The 17532-nt window shown below is 42.9% G+C and overlaps 1 protein-coding gene across 1 annotated transcript in view; it reads left to right on the top strand.

Annotated features, from left to right (window-relative positions):
- The window catches only part of IL20RB (interleukin 20 receptor subunit beta), a 306603-nt gene that overhangs the window by 126941 nt on the left and 162130 nt on the right, over positions 1-17532 (top strand). The window contains exon 2 of the mRNA XM_078667886.1: positions 12464-12587. Within this exon, the coding sequence (XP_078524012.1) occupies positions 12464-12587 (124 nt within the window). The remainder of the gene's footprint in view (positions 1-12463; positions 12588-17532) is intronic.

Genomic DNA, 17532 nt, shown 5'->3' with positions numbered 1-17532 from the left:
CTATATTCGGAAAGTGATTTATTCTCCCACCATTTTGTAATTTCCAATTTGGATTTAGTCTCGAAAAGTTTTAGGAGCGCTTTTGCATCTTGGTCTTTGTCGGGTTCTGTGGCCGGCGGCTGTGATGTATTGCGCACCCCTGTTGGTTGGATACAGAACATGCTTTCTGCCGCTAACTCTCTCTCTTGTTCTATCTCCGCTGACATAGCGGGCTGCCGTACAAACGCTTTACCTAAATCCAACTTGGCAGACCCTTTCTTTCCTTTTGCGGTACTCTTGTGCCGATGCCAGAGGTATAGCCAGGTAAATGAGAAACCTCGTCTGTGCTCACTCATAACCTGTTCTGGAAACAGACCCTATGCCTAGTAGGTTGGTCCGTGCCTGACAGCAGGCACAAAGGAGAGCACAGGCCCAGGTGTTAGCTACATCTACTTATGACATGGTATAAAACTTTGAAGTAAATTAAGTTCATGGGCACTGTCCAGATGGTTACAGGAACAGAACACATTTCCAAACCCAAGACCTTTATCTCTGCTCTGGGAGCAAGTGTATAGTCCATATAAGTGCTATTCTGCTTCTGGGTGACAGTTGGAATCTTATGCATATGGGCTTCTAGTGTCATGTGTCCCAGTAAGGCCTGGTAGGAAACTTTGCCATTTCTACATGAACAGGGATCTTTCCTAAAGCAGCCTTTACATTTCACATTGACAATTTCACTTTTCACCCTCTGAGGCGGAAGCCGGAGGTCTCTCAACGCTATCCCTGAATTGCTTCTCCAACAGATTACTTGTTGTGTGATTAGCGCTCTTTTAGACTCGCTCCTCGAGTATTTGTTTTGTATTTTAACCACGCTGTATTTTAAGCGTTTTTGCTCGCTGGCAACTTGCCTGCCTTTCCTGATCTCCCTCTACCACCTGGGCCGCTCTCAGCTGAGTGTTGACGCTGAGAGCCGGTCCCGGGGAGGCGAGGGATCACAGCGGCCATCTTGGGTGTGGGGGACGCACTCACGCGCTCTAGCTGCCCTTAAAAGAGGGCTTAGGCCAGCGTCTCCTGACAATTTCACTTTTCACCCTCTGAGGCGGAAGCCGGAGGTCTCTCAACGCTATCCCTGAATTGCTTCTCCAACAGATTACTTGTTGTGTGATTAGCGCTCTTTTAGACTCGCTCCTCGAGTATTTGTTTTGTATTTTAACCACGCTGTATTTTAAGCGTTTTTGCTCGCTGGCAACTTGCCTGCCTTTCCTGATCTCCCTCTACCACCTGGGCCGCTCTCAGCTGAGTGTTGACGCTGAGAGCCGGTCCCGGGGAGGCGAGGGATCACAGCGGCCATCTTGGGTGTGGGGGACGCACTCACGCGCTCTACCTGCCCTTAAAATACGGACAGGTCTCTCCGCGCAGCGGACGCGTTTGCGGACGCGCCGGATGCCCGCCGGAGTCACGCCAGAGTCCAGCCCGTCTGCGCCCGTCCGCGCTGAGGACGGGCTGCAGGTCGGGCTGGACCCAGCTCTCACTCTTGCGAGTTGTGGCTCTTCCGGACGTTATTCCCTTTCCGACCTCCTGGCCCTCCGTCCCGTGTCCTTGCCTTGCTCCCACCGTTTCTCCCCTGAGGGGATCTTGCACTCCCACAGGTGTTGGGCCTGCTCGGCCTCCCTTAAATACTTGAAGGATGTCGCTCCCTCTGCACCCCTCCCGTGCACACAGCTTGTCCAACAGCGGAGATCTGGCTTTCTAATAAATGCTCGATCTCTGATCAAGCATAATGTTGCATTTCACGACTTCGTCGACAGTCGACAACCAGATTGGGTATTCATTACTGAGACCTGGGCCTCTGACTCCTCCGGACATGATATACTTTTGGCTATACCTGACGGCTATGCCCTCTACAGGCAGGACAGACAACTACGCAGAGGGGGTGGCATCGCCATTCTTGTTAAAACTCCCTCTCTCTGTGTGATTAAACCTATACCTCTACCCTTAACTCGTGTGGAAGCACTCTATTTTTGCATTTCCCCATCTCCCTCAATTTCTTTCTCTGGGATCCTTATTTACAGACCTCCTGGCACTAGGGCCAGCTTTCCTTCTGAACTTATGACTATTCTTGAACCGTATATCGGAAAAACAGCCTTTACCATCTTGGGTGATTTTAATTTTCACCTAGATGAGACCAACTCTAAAGACACTATCTCTCTCGTCGAAACCCTCAAAGCGTGTGACTTCATCCAGCACGTAAATAGTCCTACACATAAGGCAGGACATATTCTGGATGGCCTATTTTCCAACGACGACAGGCTTTCCACTGGCACTCCATTACAGGTGGTCTGGTCCGATCATTTTGCTGTACCATTTGATCTTGACATCCCCGGCACCTGTTCCTCCAACCATAACAACACTCCCTTTATTCTCAGGAGAAACTTAAGGAATATCTCAGATGACACTATTGCCCCTTTGATCTCCACTTCCGAACTTCTAGCTGTCACGGATGCTTCAGAGGCAGCCCAGTCTCTGACTGACTCCATCTCCAAAGCAGTTGAAAATCTTGCCCCCGCATCCCTGTGCTATGTAGCACGCCTTAAACCTACTGCACCCTGGTTCTCTGACCAGCTTAGACTTATGAGACAGGGCTGCAGGAGTAGTGAAAGGAAGTGGAGGAAATCCTGGGACCTAAAAGATAGAGAGGCCCATAAATCCGCACTACGTGCCTACAAATACCAAGTGATTATCAAGAAACAGGAATATTTTTCAAATCTGACCAGCGCTCTTTCTTCTTCAAGAGATCTCTTCAAAATTGCTGACTCTTTATGTTCCCTGCAACTTCCCGACCCAGTAGTCAGTTCCCAACAACTATGTAACGACATTTCAGACTTCTTCCACAACAAAATACATGACATCCACGTCTCTCTCGAATCCCACCGTCTTGCTCTCGATCATAACACTCCCCCTCTCATATCCAATCTCGATTCACTAGGCAAGGACCCCTCCTGCCTTTTCACAACTTTCCCCTCACTATCCCTTGAATCTCTGAATTCACTTCTTGACAAAATTAAATCGGCTTCCCCCCTTGATCCGATACCCCTTAAGAAACTGAAAGAGTGTAGAATACATCTCTCTCCTCTTCTGCTTGACGTCTTAAATAAGGCCATCGCTCAAGGCTCTTTCCCTTCTATTTGGAAGAAGGCAATAGTCAAACCGCTACTTAAGAAGCCAAATCTGGACCCGGCCATGTTGAAAAATTTTAGGCCCATTTCGCTTCTTCCTGCACCCGCGAAGTTGCTGGAGTCGCATTTGAATTTCCATCTATCTGCCTTTCTCGAATCTTCTGAATACCTGGATAACACTCAGCACGGTTTCAGAAAACACCACAGCACAGAGTCCGCCCTTACCTATGTGGTCGATAACATCCGACGCAAGGTGGACTCTGGCCAAACCACGGTCCTAGTTCTGTTGGACCTCACGGCCGCTTTTGACACCCTCTCCCCCGCCATCTTGTCATCTCGGCTAAGGGAGGCGGGTGTCACTGGATCGGCCCTGAGTCTCCTAAATTCCTTCCTGACTGAAAGGGAACAGAGAGTGATGCTTGGGAACCACCTCTCCCCTGCCAAGTCTCTGCAATGTGGGGTGCCACAAGGGTCGGCCTTAAGTCCGACCCTTTTTAACATCTATGTGGCCCCCCTTGCAAGACTTATTAAATCTCAGGGGATGGAGGTGGTATCCTATGCAGACGACACGCAGATTATGGTCTCTCTTGCTCACACCTCGGTTAGTACATCTGCCGCCAGCTTCAGGGTTTGCATGCAGTATGTGGCAGACTGGATGACTATAAACTCCCTGAAGCTGAATGGTGAAAAAACCGAGGTGTTGATATTTGGGAAGAACCAGAATCTGTGGTCGAGCGAGTGGTGGCCTTCTTCTCTTGGCATCTGCCCCACTCCCTCCCTATCTGCCAGAAATCTGGGAGTGATATTTGACACCTCACTCTCTATGTCCCTGCAAGTCAACAGGACCGTTGCTACCTGCTGTGGTGTGATCCGGGTACTCAACAAAATCCGTGGGTACCTTTCCCCCCAGGCGCGTAAACAGGTTGCAGTCGCCCTGGTGGGTTCGAGACTGGATTACTGCAACTCCCTCTATATGGAAGTCAACAAAGGGTTGATCCACCGTTTGCAGACTCTTCAGAACTCTGCAGCACGCTTTGTTTTGAATCTCCCCAAAGCCTCCTCTGCCACCTTAGCCAGGAAGGAGCTTCATTGGCTTCCGGTACAGCATAGAATCGCCTTCAAAATCCTCTGTCTCACCCACAGAGCATTGATGGATGGTCCTGTTAGTGCCATTGGCTCTCTTCTCTCGCGCTATGCCCCCACAAGAAACCTGCGCTCTGCGGGACTTTGTCAACTAGCTGTCCCTCGCATTAAATTTGTCAGATGGGGAGCCAGAGCCTTTTCCGTCGTCGCTCCGCAATTGTGGAACTCCCTCCCCATGGAGATAAAAACTCTCCCTTCCATCGACTCTTTCAAAAAGGCTCTAAAAACGTATTTCTTTAAGAAGGCCTACTCATGATTAAATAGGACTAGGTAGGGCCTTAAGTTGCTGTATTTAATCTAGGCGCCTTGACGCCCACTGGGCTAAGTACGCGCGTTACAAGAAACTCCTCATTCATTCATTTTGACACACATTTTCATTCATGGCACTGGGGTTAGTTTCTTGGAATCACTGACCTTGCTTACACAAACTTTCCTGAAACACTATCATACTGCCTTGGCATTGTGTACAAGGTTTACACGTAGGATTGTGCAAATGTGTTTGTTATTTACGTCCATATGGCCAAACGGCTATCAGCAGTATACAAACATGGCAGCCTGATTACAATCAGGGCCTTAAGCAAGTATGCCCTTTTCTATATATAAACATATGTTTCCGGGTATAGCTAGAGGAGGAACTTTTGCTGACTTCGAAATGTCCCTACATGCTGAAGATTTTCCCTGCAGCTGACTGACATCTCCATAAGGGGTGCCAGTTTGTGACCAAGACAGGGTCATACATTCTTACCCACCAAGAATCCAGTAAGGGGACTCTTGGCAGAACATACAACTACACCCCAGATACATAGGTTAGAGTTGGCATAGTAGGAGTATGTTAGATTGTTATATCATTTTTAAGTGCCTGCATGTATATATATATATATATATATATATATATATATATATATATGTTTTTTTCCACAAAGACACGCCACACTCTGGAACTTTACGTTTTTAGAATGTATTTAACAGAGCCTAGTCTGCACACCAATGTGTGCAGACTAGGCTCTGTTAAATAAATTCTAAAAACGTAAAGTTCCAGAGTGCGTCGTTTCTTTGTGGAAAAATGTATGTTTTTGGCTACTGGCTGAACGAACGCCTGCACCCGCTATTGAGCTACTCTGGTAATTCAGCCACATTGTTGCAATATATATATATATATATATATATATATATATATATATATATATATATATATAGCATTAGAAAGATGGTAGAATTGTTCTTTCTATTCACTGTCTTGATGCTTCTCATGACTTTCATCTGCTTCTGTCTATTGATCATTGTAGCATGTACATTCTATATAAGAATCGCTTCGGTCCAATAAATATTGAAAACGCCCCTTAGTTTATTCTTGTATATTTTCTCTGAGCAAATGAGAGCACGATTGGATGAGCGAAAGGTTCTACATCTGTCACCATGATCCCTAAGGGGTCTGGGTTCTCATATTCAGTGATTGCCAAAACCGTTTGCTTCCTGGGTAGGTTTAATAGGGCTATGGTGGCACTGAGGGCTAACTGATCCAAGAGACTATATATACTGTGGAGGTGCACAAAATCAGTCTGGCACAATCCCAAAGTTTATGTTGTCCACATATGTGCAGTTCCACCTGATTAGGGGAAACTACACAACACTAGAAGGGTAAAAAGTGACTTTTTAAAAGTACCTTTTGCTGTATATTTGTTACAAATCTGACATTACCAAATAAACTGGGTAGGTAATAAATATTTTAAAAGTCAAACAAATAACTTTGTAGCTGTTTCCTAGGCAAAGATAACATTATTTAATTTTAATGTTCTCCCCCAATGCGTTCCTGTAGAACAACTAACCCTGTTACAATGAGAATGCCTTTTACAGCCTTACACTGTAAGGACATGTTTAACATTACATTTTTACATGTCCTACTTTTAAATACCATGCACTCTGCCTCATGGGCATTTAAAGCCTACTTAACGGGTGATTTTCTAGTTTTGAAAAGGATGCTTTAAACCTATAAAAAAGTTATTTAGCTTCTGCTATCACTTTGGGCCATTTCTCAAAAATCAACTTTTTAGAAAGCCCTTAAAAATTACCTTTTCTCTTTCATGTTGTAGGTTGATATGACTTTTGCAGTCTAGCACTGGGATAGTCTTTTAAGTAGCTGTGCACTTTGGAAATCCTTCATTCGTTTATTTAAAGGGAGATTTTGCAGTTTCATCACAACACAGTCAGGCTACAGTGGTAGGTCTGCAGTCATGTTTGTACTGTCATTGTTGTTGTGACATTTAACTTACAGGTCAATGTAATATGTTTTTAGTGATCATAGCACATACACTGGGCACTGAACAGCAATACCCAGTGTGCAAAATCCAAAAATCAGCATTACAATCCAGCAAAAAGTGGGTGTGACCATGCAAAACAGTAATCTTCCTACAATTGGTAACTACAACATTGTAGTCTACAACATTCAGCATGTCAGTAGGCACACTCTTGTGGCATATTGGCTTGCCAAGTGCTTCTTGATGTTGCCATTTACTATTACTGTGTCACACATATCTTGTGTGGCATGTTAGTAGTCAAAAACTTAATTATTCTCAATATCATTTATCACATCATGCTGTTCATCTCATTTCATAACATTCAGCAAAACACAACAAACTTAGTTATGTAGGTCACAGGCACATTTACTTGTGTCGCAAACTGTGTTGGGCAACCAGGTGCTTATGGCATGGGTCACTTTGCATATCACACAATGCCATGCTCAATTAACCATACAAGGCCATGTTCAGTTCATTGTAAATGGTCATGTGTTATACACATACTTACTAGGTACCACACACCATCTGGTATTGAATGCAATGATGTATTGGATCTCTGTCAATGCTCACATTTCACGCTGCCCCACTCAGAGGAACGTGTGTCATGGCAATAGCTAAGTATCATCTAAAGTAACTGTTTATATTTCTGGTCCTTCCAAACTATGACATTTATACATGTTTACATGTTTATTACAAAGAGAAAACCATGTTTATCTCTTCATTATTTTTCTACTTTTATTAGTTCGATGGTTTGACTTGTGTTCTTTTCCTATTATATGGTTTTCTGTCATTCAATTCTTTTTAAAGTCTCTCATTTTGTATCCAATATAGACTTACAGAGAGGGCTGTGAATCATTCTTTTGCTCATGATTCAGTGTTTTTCTTGTGTATCTCGGGTCCCTACTCTTTATTCAGTGGATTTCTTTCCTATTCTTGTGTTTGTCCTACCCAGGTACCTTTCCGGTCTCACTGGGTCTCACTGAGTTGTATCCTTACTCTTCTGATGTCATGCATTGCAGGATGGACAATTTTATGTCTCTCTGACTATCCTTTTTTTTTGTCCTCATCAGTCCAGGTCCACAAAAGGTATTAAGAACCAAACTCCGGGGTCTCCCTGAAATTAGCACTGTCCGGAGCCCTTTTGTTATTAGACCTAAGCTGCGTCACTCTATACCTTGCTTCTCGTACTCCGACCATAGGAAGCATACAGTTGACCAGACCCTTTCTGAGGCCACCACTGGAGTAATCAAGCAAAATGGTATAAAGGCCTAATCATAGGACTATAATTATCCATTCACAGAGGGGTTTAGCCAATTCTTAAAGGGGAGCCAGAATTCATTACGCATAAGCTTAGAAGCTTTGTCTAGCATAACCGTATATTTTATTGAAGCCAACCATTCTGCTTTATTCAGGGCGTTACTTTAATCCAGTTCTTACAAATTTCCCTGCGGGCAAGCAATATTAAGTTAAAATTATTTTTTTTTATATTATGTGAAATTCATAGTTACCCGGAAGCCCAAAAAATACAAGAGATTTGCTTACCTGGAGCAACCCTCCAAGTATTAAAGATACCATATTACTCACATCCTGCCAAAAATCTTGGAGTGCTGGGCAATCCAAGAACATATGTTCATCGTCGCTTTTTTCATTCCCACATTTTGGACACCTCGGCGTAGCACCTTTCGCAAAAGTTGCCAACTTATATGGCATCCAATAGACCCTGTGGAGACAAAAGAGGTGGTTCCGCCTTAAATTTGCTGCACGTACTGTGGAGTATAGCATGTTACAAGATACTTGCCATAAGTCTGTAAACTGCTCTCCCGGCAAGCTCTTTTCCCACAGTGTTGCTGGCAAATTAAAGTCTCCATCCGAACTCCACACTAGGCTCCGATTCCATCTTGCCACCTCTTTTCATGGGATCCTTCAGATTTTATTGAGGATACTAGCACGTTAGACTGTCCTGCGCCTAGTCCATCCGTAAGGCTCCAACTTTTAATTTGAAGATATTTGAATTTTGACAGTTGCCCATCAGCTATCTCCTGGGCCTCCTACCAGGAAATCAGTACTCCATCAACCATAAATTGACCCCAGGTTTTTATCCCTGCTTCTTTCAAAGGACGACCCAGGCAGTCTTTTGACCACTCTGGAGGTCCCGGGGATTCCCAAACTGGGGCCAGTCCACTATAATAGTTTATATTGGATTCTTTCCTGATTTTAAACCACGTTATTGCAAAGCTTTGCAGAGTCTTAAGCCGCACTTTTTTAAAATAGTGTGGATCTCCATATTTGTACATAAACTCGTGCTCACCCCCTTGTACATCAGATAACATGGCTTCAAACATTCTCCCAATATCAGAACTATCTAGCATACTTAATAGACATTTTCCTCCTTTTAATAGAAAAACCCAAGCATAATAAGACAAATCCGGGAGCTGTAGGCCTCCTTTGTCATATTGCTGTCTATGCTTTTCCCAGGCAATTCTCGTACCTTTCGACGCCCAGATAAAGCTAGTTACCTTGGATGGGGATTTTTTGAGCCAATCTTCTTTAAAGGCCATGGGAATATTTTGAAACAAAAAAGTAAACTTGGGAAGGATTGCCATTTTTACAAGATTTACTCTGCCGTAGATTGTTAGAGGAAGGTGGGACCAGCTCAGTTTCCCTACTGCTTTATTAACCTTTTGAAAATTGATTTGGGGGATTTGTTCTATTTTCTGCACGATTTGGATTCCTAAATACCTAATTTCTTCTTTTACACAGCTCAATTGCGAATTAATATTCCACTTCATTACAACCGTTTTGTGTTCATTGATCTCATAGCCAGAGAGCCACCCAAACCACGCTGCCAGGTCGTACACTGTTGGTAGTGCTGTGTTAAGATCAGCGGTATACACTACTAAATCATCTGCATTAAGCCCTACTTTTTTTTCCCACCCCCGAAATCTAAAAGGAAGTATGCTCTCATGACACCTTATCTTTTCAGCTAGTGGTTCAATGTACAAATTAAAGAGTAGGGGGACAACGGGCACCCCTACCTGGTCCCCCTATAGATGTTAAAACTATTAGAGATGTTTCCATTCACCAAAACCCTGGCTGAATGATTCTTATATAAGAGAGCTATTGCCCTACAGAAGTTTTCCCCCCAAGTTAGAAAGCTGCAAAATTTCCTGCAGATAAGACCAATTGACCCGGTTGAATGCCTTCCTCGCATCCACGGTAATGACTGCCAATGGTATTATGAACGTGGTTGCTATATCAGCAGCGCCAATTCAGCTGTAAGTTAGTTCTTTAATCCCCCTGCCACGCACAAAGCCCTTCTGATCCTCCTGTAGCAACACGCCCAGCACTCCACTCAGCCTATCTGCTAACAATTTTGTAAAGATCCTGCAGTCTGAATTAAAAGCAGTGAGATAGGCCTGTAAGAGTCACAACAGTTATGTGGTTTATCTGCCTTGAGGATCAGAGTAACAATGGCGTAATTCCAAGAGTGAGGGATCTCCTTACCACCTTAAAAAATCTCAGTGAACAACCTAACCATTACCGGGAACAAAAATCTCTACACTTTTTTATACACCTCAATAGGGATACCATCTGGTCCTGCAGCCTAATTGGAATTCCCTGCTTTAATAACATTTCTAATTTCAGTGTCTAAAATTGAACTATTGATTGCTTCCCTTTGGGGTTCAGACTTTGTCTGACTATCCTTGTTGTCTCCGGTCACCCCTCCTTTACTGGTACCTCTCTCTTTATTTAAAAATTAGACCCCATCCAGTCCCTGGCATTATGCCTCTATTCACTACCAATGCTGTATTGGTTGACTGCCATCATTGAATGTTTTTGAATCTGGTCCAAAATAGCCACCCTTGCTTGTATGTGCACTTCCATGCACACAGCCATGGCAGCCATCTCTGAATGTTTTTCTGTTGCTCCAGGAAAAAAACATTCCAAAATGGCTGCATCATGCCACAACATGGGTTTCGCACTTGGAAACATTTTTCGTTAGAAAAGTATTTCAAGGTGACCAGCGTACGTTCCAATGCATGCAGAAAACCAATCCAAGATAGCTGCCCATGTGTGCGCATATCCAATAGCCATTACGGTATGATTTTTGAAAAGCCTTTGGAAAATATATTCAAAGATGGATGCCTGCTTGTGTCCACCTGGGATAATAAAAACATTAGCAAAGCCAATAGGTCTTTGCCCAGTGAGCCATTGACTTTGCCTAGGCTTGTTTCCTCTGCAATGCCCTTTTCCCCTTTCTCTCTGTGTTTGTATCTATGGGTGGCTTTTTTGTATTTGCTTATTGATTCTGTTCTGTTGCTTCCTATTTGTTACTTTGTCTATTTTTCTTTTCTCGCTTTTTTGTTGGCCACTTTCTTTATTGGTTTCCCTAATTACGTTTTCTCTTCCATTTTTGCTTCAGGATTCATCCTCCTGTTTTATGTCTGCTTTTTATTTTTACTCTCGCTTTCAGTTTATTTTTGCTCTTTTCTTATTGATATAATTTTCTATCTGAATGCTGCTCACCTTCCAACGTTTTCTCTTGACTTTTCTAGACTACAGTGCTGTTTCAACTCCCCAAAATGTATCCATGGTGTCCATCAACATGAAACATTGGTTGATCTGGAGTCCATCTTGGCACTCTGTCTTCTAACGTTCTGGCTAAAAACTTGGCTAAGTGAGGGACTAACGTCGACCCAGAGAATGTATGACCCTTGACCACGCACTTAGTATACCGTGGCTCAGATATATTAAGAGCAGTTTTGAAAAGTTAGGACGAGTTGAACTGTACACTAACGCTGAACTAATATCTAAGAAGGATGTGGAGACAACAAGGGAGTCCTTTAGCAACCTAAGGAAATTGGAAAGGGAGGAGCTGGAACTGCAGAAACCGTAAATGTTTAATGCTAAAGATAACACCATCAGATGAGCCTTATCTTCCGGGGTGTTTAACTACTTATGAAAGTTTTTAATGACCAGTTTTGGCATGGACCTTTTTCACCTCCTGCTTGCCATACCGAGAGGGAGCAGTAGAGGTCAGTTGTTAGCACCCTGGGGCTCCGACGGAGAGTCTCCACAGGACTTCCTTCACTCTGTATTGTTCTGTACATTTTATGAGGTCCCCTGGAAGTTTTTTATTGTCCCGATATTAAAGAGGATGAATTTTAAAGCAGGCTCGTCAATTCTCCTGTATCTGCAATTGCTGAAGGATGAATGTATTTTCTCTATTCTTGGTTATTTGAAATCTGCGGTGAATTCGAGGGCCAGTCTTGATTAAACATCAACAAGGGTCAGGGTTTTAACCTCATGGCTGCTGGAGCGATTCCCCTGCAGTGCTGGGCCGTAATAAAAACGGTTGTGGTCATGACGAGCTCAGCTCGTCATGAGCACCAGAGAGGTATATGCCATGACGAGCTGAGCTCGTCATGAGCACCGAAGGGGTTAAGATTATTTTAAGATATATACATTTTAGCAAAAGCTTTGGGACAGGTTAATCTCGCTGACGGGCTTTTGAATTAACGGTTAAGACTATTTGGACTCGAACTTTGCACCTCATGTTATAGATTACCATGGACCGTGGTGGTATGTATTTTTATTAATGATGAATTGTGTTGAAATTTATGAAATTTTGATGTACTGATAACTATTATGGTTTTATATCTTTGAAACCGAATAAAGTTGATTCGATCTAATATTGGTTTGTCTAATTATGTTTTCTCTTCCATTTTTGCTTCTGGATTCATCTTCCTGTTTTATGTTTGCTTTATATTTTTCCTCTCGCTTTCAGAATATTTTTTTCTCTTTTCTTATTGATATAATTTGCTGTCTGAATGCTGCTCACCTTCCAACATTTTCTTTTGCCTTTTCTAGACTACAGTGCTGTTCCAACTCCCCAGAATGTATCTATGGTGTCCATCAACATGAAACATTGGTTGATCTGGAGTCCAGTAGTGTCTTCAAGTGGAAATGTGACCTACTCCGTCCAGGTTCAAGGGTAAATTTACATATTTTTAAAGAACATTCATCTTATTACTCTTTGCTTCTGGTATAGTCCATGGTTTTGAAGAGTTTGGTCCAACAGGGAGGTTTTGACGTGGAGTCTCCTTCATAGGGTCAATAGGTGATTAAATATGACTTAATTTAGCATGCCATTTGAATCTAGTTCTTAAGTAATATTGGTGTAACTTAAGTGAACTGAGAATAACCCCAAGAGTGCATTAAGGTAGTTAGTTGAAAGCCTAGTATGAGTAACATGGTGACTTGGTGCATGTGCCGTTTTATGAGTTATTTTGTTTGGTGTTGTAAGCTATTTTATATGTTTTATGTTTTATACTATAGCCTTATAGCCCGCCGTAGAGGGCTATACCAGCTATTAAAGGCCCTCTCCAGCGTTAAAGGCCCCGAGCCGAAGGCGAGGGCCTTTAACAAGGGAGAGGGATTTAATAGCCGGTATAGCCCAGCTACGAAGGGCTATAAGGCTATTAGAACATTCTGCCACTAGAGGGCAGAATGTTCTAACAAAAAAGAACAAAGCATTATGGGAGCGTGAGGGGATTGGAATCCCCTCAGGGTCCTTGAAGCCTTTGTTCACAGCCAGAGCTGTGAACAAAGAAACATTGGAATGTTGGAGCTCCAGGCTTATATCAGCCATTATAAGCCCGGAGCACTCCATTGTTTTCAATGGTGCTCCCAACATTCCAATGTTCTAATTTGTATTAGAACATTGGAATGCTGGGAGCTCCATTGCAGACAATGGAGTGCTCCCTGCTTCTACGGGCCGGTAAAGGTCCGCAGAGCAACATTCCAATGTTCTACAAAGGCTTCTCGAAGTTCGAGGGGATTTATATCCCCTCGAGCTTCGAGAACCCTTTGTTTAATTTGTTAGAACATTCTGCCCTCGAGTGGCAGAATGTTCTAATAGCCTTATAGCCCTTCGTAGCAGGGCTATACGGCTATTAAAGTCCCGCTGTTTCGTTAAAGTCCCTTGCATTCGGCTTGGGCCTTTAACGATTCAGCGGGCCTTTAATAGCCGGTATAGCCCGCTACGGCGGGCTATAAGGCTATACTATATGTTATGTGCTGTGCTATTTTGTCCTGGGTTGCATTGTTATGTTGTGTTATGTAATTTTGTCTTACGTTGTGATGCGTTATATACTATAGCCTTATAGCCCACCGTAGAGGGCTATACCGGCTATTAAAGGCCCTCTCCAGTGTTAAAGGCCCCGAGCCGAAGGCGAGGGCCTTTAACAAGGCAGAGGGACTTTAATAGCGGTATATCCCATCTACGAAGGGCAATAAGGCTATTAGAACATTCTGTCACTAGAGGACAGAATGTTCTAACAAAAAAAACAAAGCCTTTTGGGAGCGTGAGGGGATTGGAATCCCCTCAGGTTCCCTGAAGCCTTTGTTCACAGCCAGAGCTGTGAACAAAGAAACATTGGAATGTTGGATCTCCAGGCTTATACCAGCCATTATAAGCCCTGAGCACTCCATTGTTTTCAATGGAGCTCCCAACATTCCAATGTTGTAATGTATGTTATATGCTACATTTGTTTAGCCCATTCATACAATTTCTGTGGTTCTTGGTAATCTTACCCAGCATCTTAACTAATGGACCTCTACCGGGAGTGTGATTAATTTGAGCCTACTAAATAGAATTTAAAACAGCAGTATTTATTATGTGTGCTTACTTTGTTCACCCATCGCATATTCTTCTTATAGGTCCTTTCCAAATTGATAAGTTCCAAAGTAGTACTTTAGGCGGAACATTTAGAGGCGAAAGTAAGCTCCTTTTAACTCGGATCTATATATAATATTTTTGATCTGTTATAGTGTAAGCGATGCAGCAGGAACAGCTTTGAAGGCTCATTGTAAAGTACAGTACTTTTTATCAAAGGGTCATAATCACACTTTCAAAAGACTGAGAAATTGCAGATTTTGACCGGGCAGACAATTAACAGCGTAAGAATGATTTATAAATCTTGCTGTGAGAGAAAATCAAAGACCACAGAGACCTACTGAAAAATCCATGATACACCATTTGGATTAGATTCTCCAAAGCATAATTCCTCAAAATAGGAGTATGTATCAAGAAAATCATACCACCCCTCTGTCATGTGAAACGGGCACCAATTGAAAATTATTACAGAAAGTCTGCAAGCCCCCTAACTGCAAACTATTGGATGTTAGGAACTGTGGACTAATCCCATGAAAGTCTAGGCATGTTAGGTATGTGCCCATAGATCTGAAGCAGTTACATTTGAATTTGTCACAAATACTGTGAGTTCAAGGCTGATGAAGCTGGCCACGCATCAAAGTTCCGCCTGATTCCATACATTAACATAAGATAGATCTGAAAAAGTGACACCCTGATAACATCCCAAAACATGCCATATTGATGTTGAAAGAAGTCTTGACAGCCTTCTATATGACAAAGAAACTAAAGCAAAACCTGACAAAGAAGCATTTGGTGAACATATTTCCTTTAGGACAACAGAGGTGTCCAAACACTATTTGGTACTCATCTGATCAAAGGCCCAGCCTTGGGAAACTGAAGCTCTTATATATTCAAGAATAAATGGGAAAGTATTAGAATACATAAGTATCCACCAAGCTGCAGTTGTTCAGAAAATTATACAGACAGCACCACGTACTTTCTTACTAATTGTCCTTGACGAGGAAGAAACAGATTACCCTGCATGTGTCATTGTGGAAGTGCTTGAACATGCAAATGAGCCTTACTGTGCTCACCTAACTCAGGTGTTTGTATGAAACAGTGAAGTTTGTTACCATATCCCTTAGCATATCCTCCTGGGGTATTTTGGAATCTAATACTGTTTTAACATCTGACTAGTATTATGGTGCATGGGTCATTTCGTTCCTTTCAGATTTTGTGATTTGATGATTGTTGGGCTACCGGAAGAAAAACATCTTTGCTCAGAAGGTGGAAATTGTGTTTAGGCAGGGATCTATTGGAAATGGGTTTTTGACTAATCATTTGATTGTGCTAGGCTTCAAGATCATTGGCAAGAAAGTGAAATATGCCCATTGCACAGCTGATTGAGAATAGACTCAAGAAACTATGGACTTTTGGCTTTATCTAATCAAGAAAGTTACACGACATTCGAACATTTTAAACGGAAAATAATTAAATGTGAGAAACCTCTTGAACAAATTACTATAAAACACCTTGACAGGAAATGAATGAAATTATAATGTAACATGGTTTGATTTTTAATTGTAAAGACTTTATGGTTTTAAACCAAATAAAACTATTCTTACTTGATACCTGGCCCCTATATTGTGGGTAGTCACTATGCTTAGTCTACCTCCTTTGTCTGTTCCTTGAACAGGATGTATTAGAATGCCAGTGGATTTGTCTATGATTTAAAGAAACAAGGGAACCCACTAGGTAGATAAGGACCCTGGGTGCGAACTTTTGTATTGGAAACAATGGTCCTTAAAAAATATAAATGGAAATACTGGTAAATATAGACCACAATTAGTACTATATTAGAGGATGTTCTGGGGATCTGGCGGGGCGGTGGCCTTGCCACCGCGCTCCCAGAACCCCAGAATGGACCACCGCCGTCCTTCTCAAGCGGTTTGAACTTCATCAGCCACGGATTAACTCCCTGCTGAACCCAAGACAATATCGAGCGCCACGGGCTTTATTACATGCCCAGAATTCTGGACACTATCCACTGGGGTTTAAAAGTCTGAAATTCCAGAGCTTCATTGTAAGCCTCGTAATTGGGATCTACCCCATTAGAATTAACCTACATTGAGCTGCAACTTTGCATACCTATTCCGAGAGCACGGCAGTTCTCTTATTGAGGCATGTTACTTCACCGTCCTGATGATGATCCCAATACCTTTGTTACAAGGGATCGAAACGTCGTTGATCTCTGCTACAGATTCACACATTCAAACCATTGTGTTATAATAATGTGTACACTGCTATGAATAGCTTGTTATGCATTTTGATTTGTCCCAAGCATTCTTTTTTCATTGCCTGAGAATCATTTATTTGTACATGTCCTTTGTTTCTCGTACCGGATGCAGGACTGCGTCCCGCTCCATTGTTGGTTCTTTGTCATTTTTTGCTGAAAACGTTTGATTGACCTATTAAAACTGTATGTCCGGCTGAACATCCTCTAATATACTACTAATTGTGGTCTATATTTACCAGTATTTCCATTTATGTTTTTTAAGGACCATTGTTTCCAATACAAAAGTGGATTTGTCTAGCCACTGAAAATGGGCGTCCTAAATCTTCTATTGGCAAAATACGCTTTCCTCATGTATCTTCATTCTTCACATTTAAGAATTATGCATCTAATAGCGGCTTCTAGCCGCAGATTCCTTACCATACAATTATCCTCAGGCATCAGACTGGATCCAGAATACATTTTGTGAGCAGTACCCCTGCACATTGGTAGATGGCATAGTTTGGCTGTACGTGGCGTCTTTCGCCCTGAAAATGATGTTCGCGGTGCCTATGGAGGCAACAACCAGGCACTCTGACGTTGTTTTTTTCTTTTTCGCACCAGCCATGGCAGATCTGGGAAGAGCTACCCCTTTGTCACTTTTTTACAAGGTTTTTTGACGTTTTGTCCAAGTCTTTTTTGGAGTTTACCTCCTGGTGTGGCAGGGATGTCTTAAAAAAAGGCTGCTTCAAGCCCTGCGGTGCCTGTCATCGACACATGATGGTGACGGACCCGCACCTTGTATGCCTCTGGGGCCTCTAGTGGGACCACAACCCGAAGGCCTGACACAACTGTAGCACTATGCACCCGAAGGCCTTAGGAGCAATCCCTCAAGCTTATGGCAGCTCGATATGCGACACCGTGACAATCAAGGCCCCAATCCAGAGGAAGGACCCGGGAGCGGTTGCAGAGCCTGATGGTCGTCATTGCACTCCACGTCATCAAGCTATT

Source organism: Lissotriton helveticus, chromosome 11, assembly GCF_964261635.1.
Source record: "Lissotriton helveticus chromosome 11, aLisHel1.1, whole genome shotgun sequence".
Taxonomy (NCBI): Eukaryota; Metazoa; Chordata; class Amphibia; order Caudata; family Salamandridae; genus Lissotriton; species Lissotriton helveticus.
The sequence above is the reverse complement of the archived record's forward strand: the minus strand, read 5'-3'. Positions and strand labels throughout refer to the sequence as shown.